Source organism: Poecilia formosa, unplaced genomic scaffold (assembly GCF_000485575.1).
Source record: "Poecilia formosa unplaced genomic scaffold, Poecilia_formosa-5.1.2 Scaffold772, whole genome shotgun sequence".
NCBI classification, from domain to species: Eukaryota; Metazoa; Chordata; class Actinopteri; order Cyprinodontiformes; family Poeciliidae; genus Poecilia; species Poecilia formosa.
This window is the reverse complement of record NW_006800711.1, coordinates 114022-127049: the sequence shown is the minus strand read 5'-3', so window position 1 is coordinate 127049 and position 13028 is coordinate 114022. Positions and strand designations below refer to the sequence as shown.

The 13028-nt window shown below is 35.7% G+C and overlaps 2 protein-coding genes across 2 annotated transcripts; both read right to left on the bottom strand.

The window, feature by feature from the left end:
• Positions 1–723: 723 nt before the first annotated feature.
• Positions 724–3044, bottom strand: LOC103131480 (C-type mannose receptor 2-like). The gene is made up of 4 exons (XM_016666688.1): positions 2930–3044; positions 2354–2734; positions 1920–2267; positions 724–1070 (listed from the first exon to the last, which is right to left on the bottom strand). The coding sequence occupies exons 1-4, from the start codon at positions 2961–2963 to the stop codon at positions 724–726; spliced, it is 1110 nt and encodes a 369-aa protein (XP_016522174.1). The 5' UTR covers positions 2964–3044.
• A 6921-nt stretch (positions 3045–9965) lies between these two features.
• LOC107834796 (macrophage mannose receptor 1-like) lies at positions 9966–12653 on the bottom strand. The gene is made up of 3 exons (XM_016666684.1): positions 12410–12653; positions 11849–12196; positions 9966–10920 (listed from the first exon to the last, which is right to left on the bottom strand). Exons 1-3 carry the CDS (start codon positions 12633–12635, stop codon positions 10574–10576), a joined length of 921 nt encoding a protein of 306 aa, XP_016522170.1. The 5' UTR covers positions 12636–12653; the 3' UTR covers positions 9966–10573.
• Between the last annotated feature and the right edge of the window lie 375 nt (positions 12654–13028).

Here is a 13028-nt window from a genome sequence, read left to right as displayed (position 1 = left end):
TTTTACAGCACAAATGAAGCACGAACATTTGACACCAATATTTGAAGAAGGTGAGAGGAGCCGTCTTCACTCAGGTCAGCTAAGTTCTCCAAACCAAACGGAACCCAGTGCTGCACAGATGCATCTTTATAAATTCAATGGCACCGGAATAGATTCACGCCTCTTGGGAGAACAGCCATCAGAGCGGATGGAACAAGGTAGTAATTTAAGCTGCTAATCAGGAATAGAAAGTGCAGCAAAGGAAGCAGTGCAGAGACACTGTGCTAAAATAAAACCTCTGGAAACTCAGCAGATGTGTGGAAGATGCAGCAGGTGAAGAGAGTCGATCAATGCTGGCTGAAAGTTGACTGTGTGTGTGTTCTGTTACTGTATTTCTTACTAGCTCTTAGTCACTAAACCTATTTTGGTGAAGTTAAAATTGGTGTGTATAAGTTTTGTTGCTGTGTTGAATTATGCTAAAGTTGTTGCTGATTTATGGATTTCTGATGCCTGCTTTTTGTTTGATTTCTTGTACAAATTATACATAGATTAAACACAAACACACAAAGGTCTTCAAACATTTATTTACTGTTAATTACGATGACAATCCACTTACAGCCAGAAAAACCACAACAATGAAGATAAGAAGATTACATTCGAATAGCAAAGAAGAAACATTTTTTAATGAAAAGTGTGGTCTTAATGTTTTGTTTTGAAATTTGCATTTCACAGGCTGCTGAATATTTAAATTTTAGAACAGATGAAATTAAACTTCTCAATGTCTCTCTTTTTCCTCCACTTGTATCCTCCTCCCGTCTCCATGGCTCCAGACATGTCACAATCGTCCATCGGTTCACCATTGGCCCAGTTCTGATATCTGACCACTTCATCACTGACCCAGAACCACAAATCCAGAGTGCAGGCGTAGCTCAGACCCATCCAGACATAATCAGTCGATGCATTCTTGACTTTCTCCTGGATCCATCTCTGATCATCCATGTTGGTGATGGTGACCAGGTCATGGTGGTGATCTCTGCAGTAGTACAAGGCGTCCTCCCAGGTTTTATTTTCTTTGATCAGGATAAATTTATCTGTCACAAAATTGATCGACACAAACATTAAAAAATAAAATAATGACCATGAACTAATTTGACAAGAACAACAGTTACATCTTTAAGTAGTTGCCTAAGAAATTACTCAAGAGTAAAAATTTGATAAAAAAGATACTTTAGTAAAAATCATAAAATCTGATTCATCATTTCTAGATGATGTCATGATACTAGCAATAATATAAAGGTGTGTGCAAATTGTCATATTTTGAAGACAAAAATAATTGAAATATTTTTTCAATTATTTTGAAAAAATATTGTTTCTAATTTCTAAAACAAATTAGAAACAACACATTTCTAAATCAATTTTCCTAGACATATAAACTAATACTTGAACAGTAGGAAATACATAAACAATATGTTACAAATAGGTAAAGTACTTCCAGGGTTCACTGTATTTTAACTTGACCTCCAAATGGCTCAGCAGGTGGAGAATAACATGAGAACAAGAGAGTTTGTGTTGGAACAGGAACTGCAGGTTTGTTTCTGGGTCCAGAGAGTTTTTAAAATATGTTTGGCCTTTATTCAATGAATATCCACAAATGTTACTCTATAGAGAATAATATTATTTTATAATAATATAGCTCAAGTAAAATTACAATATATTAGGGTTTACAACTACTACTAAAGGTCTTTTTCCCCAAAAAACTAATTAGTAAATTAGTAAATGTGAATGTACTATGTGCCTCTGATACTGATCAAATGTTGAGGCTTTTGTTTGATGCAATGACATTATCTGTGACATGCAAGAATTAAAACTTAAAACATGAATTAGAAAACTATTCACTGTAATAATGTTTAAATAAACTTATATTTGAACTAACGACTCACCATCATAACAGATGAAGGGTTTTTTATTATCACAGCTCACATTCGTCCATCTTCCTTCACCATCAAACTTAGTCATGGCACATTGACCACTGTTGGGATTGTGATTGTTAAATATTGGATTCCAGTGTCTGAAAGAGAAACTGCTTTCATCTGACCACCTCCAGGTGTCTCTGAACAGACCAATGTATGTGTGATCGCTTGTAGAGTTCATCAATTTCTCCACTTCTTCATCCTGTAGCTGCTTCGTTCCACTGATCAGGTCTGTGTGTTTCTCTCTGCAGTAACTCTGAGCTTCCTGCCAGGACTTCATCTCTTTAATTAAGTGATATTTGTGGGTTGTATTAGTTTCTGTGAAGTAATCAAACATATTTATGTTCATCTTGTTTGGACAAAAAACATATAAAAATAAATCATAAATAGACTAACATGCTCACCATTATAGCAGAGGAAATGATATCCATTACGGCACTGGGTGTCTGTCCAGTTGAGATTTTTATTCACCATCACACAGTTCTCATTTCCTCCTGCATCATTTGGTTCCCCTGGGTTCCATTTTGTCTCACTTTCATTAAACTCCACTCCAGGCAGAGACCAGTACCAAGTTTTGGTACCATGTGTTTGATCATACAGACCAATCCAAGCTTCCTTCATTTCTCCAGCTGAGATGTTGATGAGTCTCTTCATGTCCTTCATGTTAGTCACTGTGACCAGGTCAGTGTGATTCTCTCTGCAGTACTGCTGAGCTTCAGTCCAGGTCTTATTCTCATTAATGTAGTGAAACTGATAGAGCTGACAGTCCATGAAACAACACTGAGCTGAAAAATGAAACATGTTTCAGTATTTAGTACTAAATCCAGACTGATACAATAAAACACTTTGTCTTTACAAAAATCAAAATAAGTATTCTCATTCTAATTTTTGTGTGATAAAAATCCACCAGGCCTCCTCAACATCCTACTGACTGTAATGTGACAGAAACCAGAGTCTAGTTGTGTTTCAGATCAACTTACCCATCAGGAAGAGCAGAATCAGACTCCACTGCATCTTTGCTGTCAGATGAATTATTTTCCTCCAGCAGTTTGTCTCTGTTGGATGAAGAACATTTAAACAGTGAAAAGCTGCAGCTCTCCCTCCACTGGACAGAGAAACAACATTAGTAAATTTTTCACAAGTGATGTTAATAGAAGGGATAAACATCATTCATCTTTTTTGTTGAATCAGTATTAAATGTTGTGTTTCAGACACACATGTCTGAAGAGAAGCAATTTGAATATGTTTCATTAAAATATTCAAACCAGGAGGAATCCTTTTTTTGCCATAAAAACAAATTATTAAATATTATATGGCAGTGGTTCCCAAAGTGTGTGGTGCGCCCCTTGGGAGGGTGCAGTGTCATTGTAGGGGTGCACAATGAATGGAAAAATAAATAAATAAATAAATAAATAAATAAATAAAAAACCTCTCAGGTAGCTGTTCATGTTTTAACCCCATTTTTCATAGACTTTTGTTGTATGTAGGCTATTTATGATAGCATAATTGAATATAATCACAAATAAAAAAGAAATATGTCTGAAATAACACTGACAGCAAAGAAAACTTCTACAGTATAGAACTGAGAAAAAGAAAATCAGTTACACAAAAGTGTTTCACTGTAAAGATGGTTTGTAGTTTGTTTTGTTGCAACCTAAAGTGTGAAATAAACTTCAGTGGAGTTTGAAAACAAAATATGAGTTTAGGTTTATGTCTGGTTGAACGATGTGTGCCCAGGTGATTCTTTTTTTTCTGTTTTGAGGGGGATTTTATTGTAATCCATAGGGGTCCCAGAAAATCTTTGGGAACCACTGCTAGGAGAAATTAAGATGATTAATAAATATACATCTACATTTACACATATAAGGATATCATTTTGGTATTCAATTAAAAATACATTTTAATGAAAAACAGTTTTTATTCTTGGCTTGTTTCCTGGTTGACTGGGGGAAGTGTACATTAGTAACATGTGAGGGTGGAGGCAGCAGTGGGGCTTTGAGTGGACAGGAGATTATGAAGGGTTATGACTAAACAGGAAGTGAACTTAGTGGAAAATGGTGGCAGAGGGAAGGAANATCAACTTACCCATCAGGAAGAGCAGAATCAGACTCCACTGCATCTTTGCTGTCAGATGAATTATTTTCCTCCAGCAGTTTGTCTCTGTTGGATGAAGAACATTTAAACAGTGAAAAGCTGCAGCTCTCCCTCCACTGGACAGAGAAATAACATTAGTACAATTTTCACTAGTGATGTTAATAGAAGGGATAAACATCATTCATCTTTTTTGTTGAATCAGTATTAAATGTTGTGTTTCAGACACACATGTCTGAAGAGAAGCGATTTGAATATGTTTCATTAAAATATTCAAACCTGGAGGAATCCTTTTTTTGCCATAAAAACAGATTATGAAATACTATAGGGCAGTGGTTCCCAAAGTGTGTGGTGCGCCCCCTTGGGAGGGTGCAGTGCCATTGTAGGGGGGCGCAATGAATGAAAAATAAATAAATAAAAAAATAAATAAATAAATAAATAAATAAAAAACCTCTCAGGTAGCTGTTCATGTTTTAACCCCATGTTTCATAGACTTTTGTTGTATGTAGGCTATTTATGATAGCATAATTGAATATAATCACAAATAAAAAAGAAATATGTCTGAAATAACACTGACAGCAAAGAAAACTTCTACAGTATAGAACTGAGAAAAAGAAAATCAGTTACACAAAAGTGTTTCACTGTAAAGATGGTTTGTAGTTTGTTTTGTTGCAACCTAAAGTGTGAAATAAACTTCAGTGGAGTTTGAAAACAAAATATGAGTTTAGGTTTATGTCTGGTTGAACGATGTGTGCCCAGGTGATTCTTTTTTTTCTGTTTTGAGGGGGATTTTATTGTAATCCATAGGGGTCCCAGAAAGTCTTTGGGAACCACTGCTAGGAGAAGTTAAGATGATAAATAAATACACATCTACATTTTCACATAATAAGGATGTCATTTTGGTATTCAATTAAAAATAAATTTTAATGAAAAACAGTTTTTATTCTTGGCTTGTTTCCTGGTTGACTGGGGGAAGTGTACATTAGTAACATGTGAGGGTGGAGGCAGCAGTGGGGCTTTGAGTGGACAGGAGATTATGAAGGGTTATGACTAAACAGGAAGTGAACTTAGTGGAAAATGGTGGCAGAGGGAAGGAACACACCGACAGACGGACGATGATACAGCTTTTTTCAGATAAAATGTAAAATCTTTTATCTGAAGAAATTGTCCCTGAAGGGCACCTATCTAGATTTTATATTGTTTGAGATTAATAAGAGCTTTAATTAATACAATTGTCTGTAAAGATACAAGATGTACTAGAAAAGTTCAAATAAAACAAATTAGAAAATATTACATTTTATTCACTACAAAGTTAAAGTCCCAGTATCATGAAAAAGTTCTATCAAAAGTTTTAATAGACTTTTATCTATTAAAACCAGATAAAAGTCCATCAGACCTACTGACCTACAGCTCTGACCTCACACTTACATGCAGACGACAGCAGATTTGAGGCTGCATCGTTCTCTAATAAATGAGGTTTTAAATAACATCATTAACCAAATCGCAGGTTGTTTTAAAAGATAAAAATCTGTTATGTAAACAAAACATCAATATCCTCCCGATGAACCAACCTTCCTGTATGACCAGGATTCTAAGTTAATGTTTACCTGGAGTCATCTCTAACTCCTAAACCAGTTCACCATAACCATACTGACTGTTCTAGTTCAGAATTATTAACGATATTATAAAATAAGCTCTTACCTTTTCTGAATTTTGTTTCCTTTACTGCGTATCTGGACTGAAAGCCCAAAAATGACAGATTATGATCCAGCTTTGGTAAATCAACCTTTGTCAACTCAAAGGCAGTCTAGGTGTGTTTAGTTTAGTTTGAGAAAGGTTTATTTGACTTGTTGTTGGAGCAACTGGAAATATCAAACCTACGCAGATGCAAATATTGATATAAAATCCTCTTGTTCTCAACCAGGAAGTTATTTTTTCCCCAATGCAAAACTAGTAGATCAGGGACAGGCTAGAAAGTGAGTCAACAGTTATATTAATTTAATATTGTACTTTTATCTCTTTTGGTGTCCAGTGTGTCTCAAGAGTATTCACACCCCTTACACAGGTACAAGCAAACAGGATGACCTCAAAGGTCTGCCAGGCCCACAAACATTAAAGGCTCAGTTAAAAATAAAGATATGCTAGGCTGTAGACATTAAAAAACAAATAAAGTTTAATATTAATTTCAAATGAACAGGAACCTCTAACATTCTTTCTTTCTATGTCTAATTCATCTGTTTTCATCAACAGATGGAACCTAGACCAATGAATATGAATTACTGAATATGATTATTAGCTTAAACATTCTTATCAAATAAACTCTCACCTTTTCTGACTTTTGTCTTCTTTACTGTCTGTGGGTCAAACGTGATGAGACGTATGATCCTTCTTCTCTAAATCATCTGTTGTCAGCTGAGGCACTTTTAGTCTCGATGGAAAACTGGGTGTGTTTGATGTGTGTAATAGAAAATTTTGTTTTTAGCCTTATTTCATCTTTGATGCATTTTTACCATTTATTTACTGATTATATCTGCTGTATTTTTTTTATTTATTATTTTTTTTGTATTTCTGCAAGATGTGATTTTCCATTAAAGAAGTTTCCAGATAATATTTAGATGTTTTTGCAGCTGTGATAGTATAATAGACCTGAAGACATATTGGGAAAAACGCTTGATCTGGAAATAGTCTTGAAGGACTGACATGTGGAAAGTAGTTTGTACCCTTGTGTGACCCAGAACCCAGGAATAACTGACAAAGTAGAATTAGAAGTTTTTCCTGAAATCCTTATCCGTTCTCTTTCCTGCCATAAAATCATCCCCTCCAAGAGATGAAGGACAGATGATGAGGTGGAGGTCAGGATTGTCTCTGTGGTCCATCTGGCAACAGAGGTCAGACTTTGGGTGGCTCTTTTCCTTGCTGTGACTCTATAACAATGTGATGATGCTGCGTTCAGGGCTCTTCCGATTGCGCTCAGTGAGACGGGTCTTCGAACGCTTTCGCCTTCAATTATAGAAACTTTAAGATAAAAATTAAACTTTCTCTTACTATTGAAACAGATTCTCATTCTTTGATCAATTCAATTTCCATAAGGTGTTTTTAGAGCTGCTGGTAACAGGAAATGTAAAATGTACGCTGATGCAAATAATGGTAGCAGATCCCTGTTCCCAACCAGGAAGTTTTTTTTTATTTGCAATGCAAAACAAATAGATCAGGGGAAAGGATAGAAAGATATTCCATTTTTTATAATTTAATATTCTATTTTTAAGCTTTATAGTGTACAGTGTGTTTCAAAATTATTAATCCCTGTCATGAAATGCAGTTGGTGAGATGATGAGGCAGACGCTGAGGACCCAGGTAGAGATGATGAAATGATGATTATAATGTTGATGAGGCAGCAGAGTGAGAGAGGAAGGCTAAGGCTCAACAACTGGTAGCAAACTGGAATAACGAAGGACAACGCAGCGAGACAGCCTGACCAGACGAATACTCTGTAGATAAGGAACAAAGAACCCAGGTGGGTTTAAATACACAGGGAGTAATCACAGAACGAGACACACCTGGGAACAATCCAGGGGAAGACAGGACAGCATGAAGACACACTAATTTAGAGAACCTNCCACAAACATTAAAGGCTCAGTTAAAAATAAAGATATGCTAGGCTGTAGACATTTAAAAACAAATAAAGTTTAAAATTAATTTCAAATGAACAGGAAGTCAGTATAAGGGAAATCCTCCTTCATTGCTGAAGTTAAAAGTCAAAGCAGTGGCATCTGTAATTGTGTAGGCGCCCATTAAAATGCATTAAGTTCTTTGTTAATTTATTTAAAAAAAAAAGAATCTGTCCCAACCTCTGTTTGACAGCCATATAATCCTGTAGACCAGGGGTCCCCAAACTATGGGACATAGACCAAAATCATTTGGTCTATGGATGCTGCAGCTGTTCACTGTTTAAATGTTCTTCATCCAACAGAGACAAACTGCTGGAGGAAAATAATTCCTCTGACAGCAAAGATGCAGTGGAGTCTGATTCTGCTAAAGCTTTAGCTGAATCAGCTTTAGCTGAATTTAGCTTTAGCTTAAAGCTTTAGCTAAAGCTTTAGCTAAAGCTGCTAAAAAAATCTTTAGCTGTTTTAAACAGCTAAAGCTTTTGAACAGCTTTAAGCTAAAGCTGTTCAAAAGCTTAAATCCGTTTGAACAGCTTTAGCTTAAAGCTGTTCAAACGTGTGTAAACATACGGTCGCTCATACGGATAGAGCGACCATATGTTTTCTACGCTCCTTCACCCTTACGTACCTTCCTTTGGGGGGGAGGCGCCGATTTAGGTTTTCACATCCACCTGAATAATATGTAGTTGTGCCCCTGGTTGGCATTTAACTTCAAAGATAAGCTTGTGATGCCATTTATAATTACCGTATTTTCCGGACTATAGGGCTCACCTAAAAGCCTTAAATTTTCTCAAAAATCAGCAGTGCGCCTTATAATCCTGAGCGCCTTATGTGTGCACTGAATTCCAAAATCTGTCCCTGACACAGAGACGTAAAGTGTACAGTACGTACGATGGCAGCGATAAACCAAATTGCCCAGCTGTTCAATTCAGACACAGAAGAGGAAGACTTTGATGGATTTGTGAAAGAAGAATAAAAAATAAATTGAGTGTGTTGCTACATAGTAGAATAAAGTTCAACTAAACTTTCTGTTTTGTTTCTGTTAAGTTTTTTTTTTTTTTTTTTTGCTGACCATATGTTTTAGCATGCGTCTGGTAATGGGTTAACAAATGGACGCCATAATTGAGAGTGCGCCTTATAATCTGGTGCGCCTTATGGTCCAGAAAATACGGTACATTTCTTTTAGTAAAACTGGTTAAGACTGGATTGTAAAGTGTTGAATTTCTGATGTTTATCAGAAACACTTTAGGTGCTGGAATTTCCCACACACACCGTTTGTCTCTGCCATTTGCAAACAGATAGCAGCCGCTCTTCATTGGCATATCATTTCTCGTGTAAAGTGGAAGCAGTGAATTAATGTGAGACATAAGGAAGAAAATGTTTTAAATGTTCTCCTCCAGCCATTCAGATCCAGTTAATAAATACAGGTAAGATACACAAGCACACACACATTCCTGCACACGGCTGTATGGATATATGCCAGGTTCATTTATATCAGTATTATTATTTAGAGGATTTTTTTTAAATCTGAGAATTCATTTTCATTTACAAAAACAAATGAAATATGAGGAACAGAACACAGAATATAATATATAATAGGCTCTTCCACAGTAACTACATTGGTACAAGAACAAAACTTTACAATTTTTTTTTTATCATAAATTCATTTTTTTATGATAAAATAAAAACCTCCAGTGACCAAAAAACATTCATATTCATATATGAATGTTTGTACTTTTGGAAATAGTGGATAAGTACAGATGGACTATCATAACCAAAACCAAAAGTACTTAATTGAAAATGTATTAAGGACGTTAGAAATGATATTACATTCTTTTCAAAATATTACAATTCCAGAATAAATAGCTGTTTCTGGATGCGCTTTGCAAAACTCACAGTTGGGGTCGACTGGTTTAATATAGTTTAACATTTATTAAATAGCAGGAATTAAATGCAACTGTTTAAATAAGTGGGATCCCATGTGATGATTTTAACATAGAGACATCGCAGCCAATCAGAACGACAGACCAGAAGCGGCTTCTTTGGAAAGAAAAAATAAATAAATTAACACTTGTAATAACATAAATAATGCAAATTGGAGAGTAGTAGGAGAAGAAATTGGAAATAAGTGGTCAGTATAATTTAAGCCAATCTAACTTTAAGCTTTATCAAAAAGTGAAGTTGAAGCCTAGACGTAAAAGTAGACATGATGTTTGACTCAGACTAAAATATAAGAAAAGACAAGACAAAAAAACTTCTTCAGACTCAACAGCTTTTATTGTTTAATAACAATGTTGAAGTAAAGTATTAATATGTAGATCTATTTAAAACAGTGATAATAAACTGAACAACATTTTTCTTACTTAACAGCTAAAACAAGATTACGCAACCTATCAGGATTTATTTAAAGAATAAACAAGTTCTAGTTAATCCTCCACACACTCACTGATTACTTATAGAGAGCTGAATGTAATATAATAAGTGGCTGAAAAAGGGAATATAATGTAAGCTATGTTCTGTTAGTAAAGATAAGTATAGATGTTTAATTTAAAAAAAACACAAGAAAAATAGAATGACCCTATAGAATAATTATAGTTGCGATGATTTGGTAGGATAATTAGTTTTATAATAACAAAAAACATCTGTTGTGTTTTTATATAATCCTAAATATGTTTATAAAAACGTATAAGTAACTTGCAGCAAAACAGCAGTTTGAAAAAATAAAAAGAACTTAAAGATAGATTTAAATCTTCAAACAAATAAGCCATTAATATTTACTTCTCATAATCCAAAATATATATGTGAAATTTTAAATGTAACTTTGGAAACAAAACGATCAAAAGCCAAAGGCTAACATCTCAGTATTTATCAGTATTTAGAACAGATGAAATTAAACGTCTCGCTGTCTTTTTTTTCCAGCCACTTATGTCTTCCTCTCGTTTCCATGGCTCCAGACACGTCACAGTCGTCCGTCTTTGGACATGAGGCCCAGTTCTCATAGCTGACCACCTCGTCACTGACCCAGAACCAGAAATGAAGAGTCCAGGCGTAGTGCAGTCCAATCCAGACATAATCAGTCGATGCGTTCTTGACTTTCTCCTGGATCCATATCTGATCCTCCATGTTGGTGATGGTGACCAGGTCATGGTGGTGATCTCTGCAGTAGGTCAAGGCGTCCTCCCAGGTTTTATTTTCTTTGATCAGGATCACCTTATCTGTTATGTTTGTGAGGAGACAAGAGTTAATGGCATTTATTTATGTTACTTTACAGAAAAAGGAGAAAAAAAATTATCTTTGGTTCCAAATATTTTCAAATTCCTTTTTTTTTCTTTAACCAGATGTGTGGATGCAGATGACTTGAGATATTGTGACACAGGAGCCGTCACGAGCCGCCACTTAGCTATGAGTCTGTGTCAGCATGAGAGCACGCCCACACACACATACACACAAACATACACAATCGCTAACGTGCTTCAGTTAACATATCCATCCTAACCTGTTATTTTCAGCTTCAAATATTTTCCCAGTTCTATTTTCAAGCAGGGCTGTTTCCGGATTGTGGCGCCGGGATGGAGTCACATGATGTCATCAGAACGTAATGAGTGTCTTCTATATTGATTGTTTCATTTTTGATCACAGGTTTATTTATTTATATATATTTTTCTTTGGTATTGTTTATTATTTATGTATGCTTTAAGAGTTTACTTGAGTTAGAAGTAATTGATTAGTTATTTCTGCTTGTTTTGTCTTTCCGTGGGCGGAGCCTGTGGCTTTAAAAGCAGGGCTCTGCGCCACAGGGAGTCAGTCTGTGGTTGGACTCCTGACAAGCCACACTGACGGTGATGGACTCCTGCACTGAAGGTACTGCTGGTTGTCTGTTTTTAACCTGCTTTGGATGTCCTTTGTATATATTCTGCACCTGTCATCTTTGTTCATGTGAAAAAAAGCACAATGAATTTCACTGAAGTGATCTCCGGCCTTGGCCAATCATTTTTGGTTTCCCAAGTCATAATAAAACCCCATCACAGATATATGCAAATACATTGAGAAAAAGCTACGTAGAAAATATTAATAGATTCAAATCTGATTCCTTACATGACTTTTGACATTAACGTCCTTAAGTGAGACAAAAATATTACTAACCATCATAACAGATGAAGGGTTTCCTTTCATCACAGTTCTCATTCTTCCATCTGCCTCCATCATCAAACACAGTCATGGCACATTGACCACTGACAGATTCTGAATTGTTATAGTCATCATGCCAGTGTCTGAATGAGAAACTGCTTCCATCTGACCACCTCCAGGTGTCTCTGAATAGACCAGTGTATGCTTTACTGTCTGAAGAGTTCATCAATTTCTTCACTTCTTCATCCTGCAGCTGCTTCGTTCCACTGATCAGGTCTGTGTGTTTCTCTCTGCAGTAACTCTGAGCTTCCTGCCAGGACTTCTTCTCTTTAATCAAGCGGTATTTACAGAATGTATCCGCTTCTGTGGAGTAAACAGAAAATATACATTTTTATAACTATTTTTAAGATAAACATAAAATCAGATTCACTGGCAGAAGGATTGAAAGGAACCATTCCTTTCTTTTAAGAGTGAAATTGATACTTTAATTTTGTTTGTTTTTTTGTTAAACATTTATCCAGATTGTTTTATCAGACAATCTACAGAGTTTAAATTCTGTGTTTTTTTAATACTCACCTTCATAACAGAGGAAATATTCAGGCCAATGACAACCCTGATCTAGCCATTTGAGATTTTGATACACAGACCCACAGTTCTCATGTTTTCCTTGATTTCCATTATCAGTCGGTTCTCCTGTGTTCCAGTTTGTCTCACTTTCATTGAACTTCACTCCAGGCAGAGACCAGTACCATGTTCTGTTAAATTCTGGTTTACTGATCAGACCAATCCAAGCTTCCTTCATTTCTCCAGCTAAGATGTTGATGAGTCTCTTCATGTCCTTCATGTTAGTCACTGTGACCAGGTCAGTGTGTTTCTCTCTGCAGTGCTGCTGAGCTTCAGTCCAGGTCTTATTCTCATTAATGTAGTGAAACTGATAGAGCTGACAGTCCATGAAACAACACTGAGCTGTAAACATAAACAATGGTGATATTAAATTAGGATGATTTCATCAATACACAATATAGGCTATAAGTTTCAAAATAATATGATTACAACTTTTACTGAAGTTTCTGCTTGAAGAGGTATCTCTGTTTCCTCGTAGTCTAGTTGTGTTTCAGATCAACTTACCCATCAGGAAGAGCAGAATCAGACTCCACTGCATCTTTGCTGTCAGATGAATTATTTTCCTCCAGCA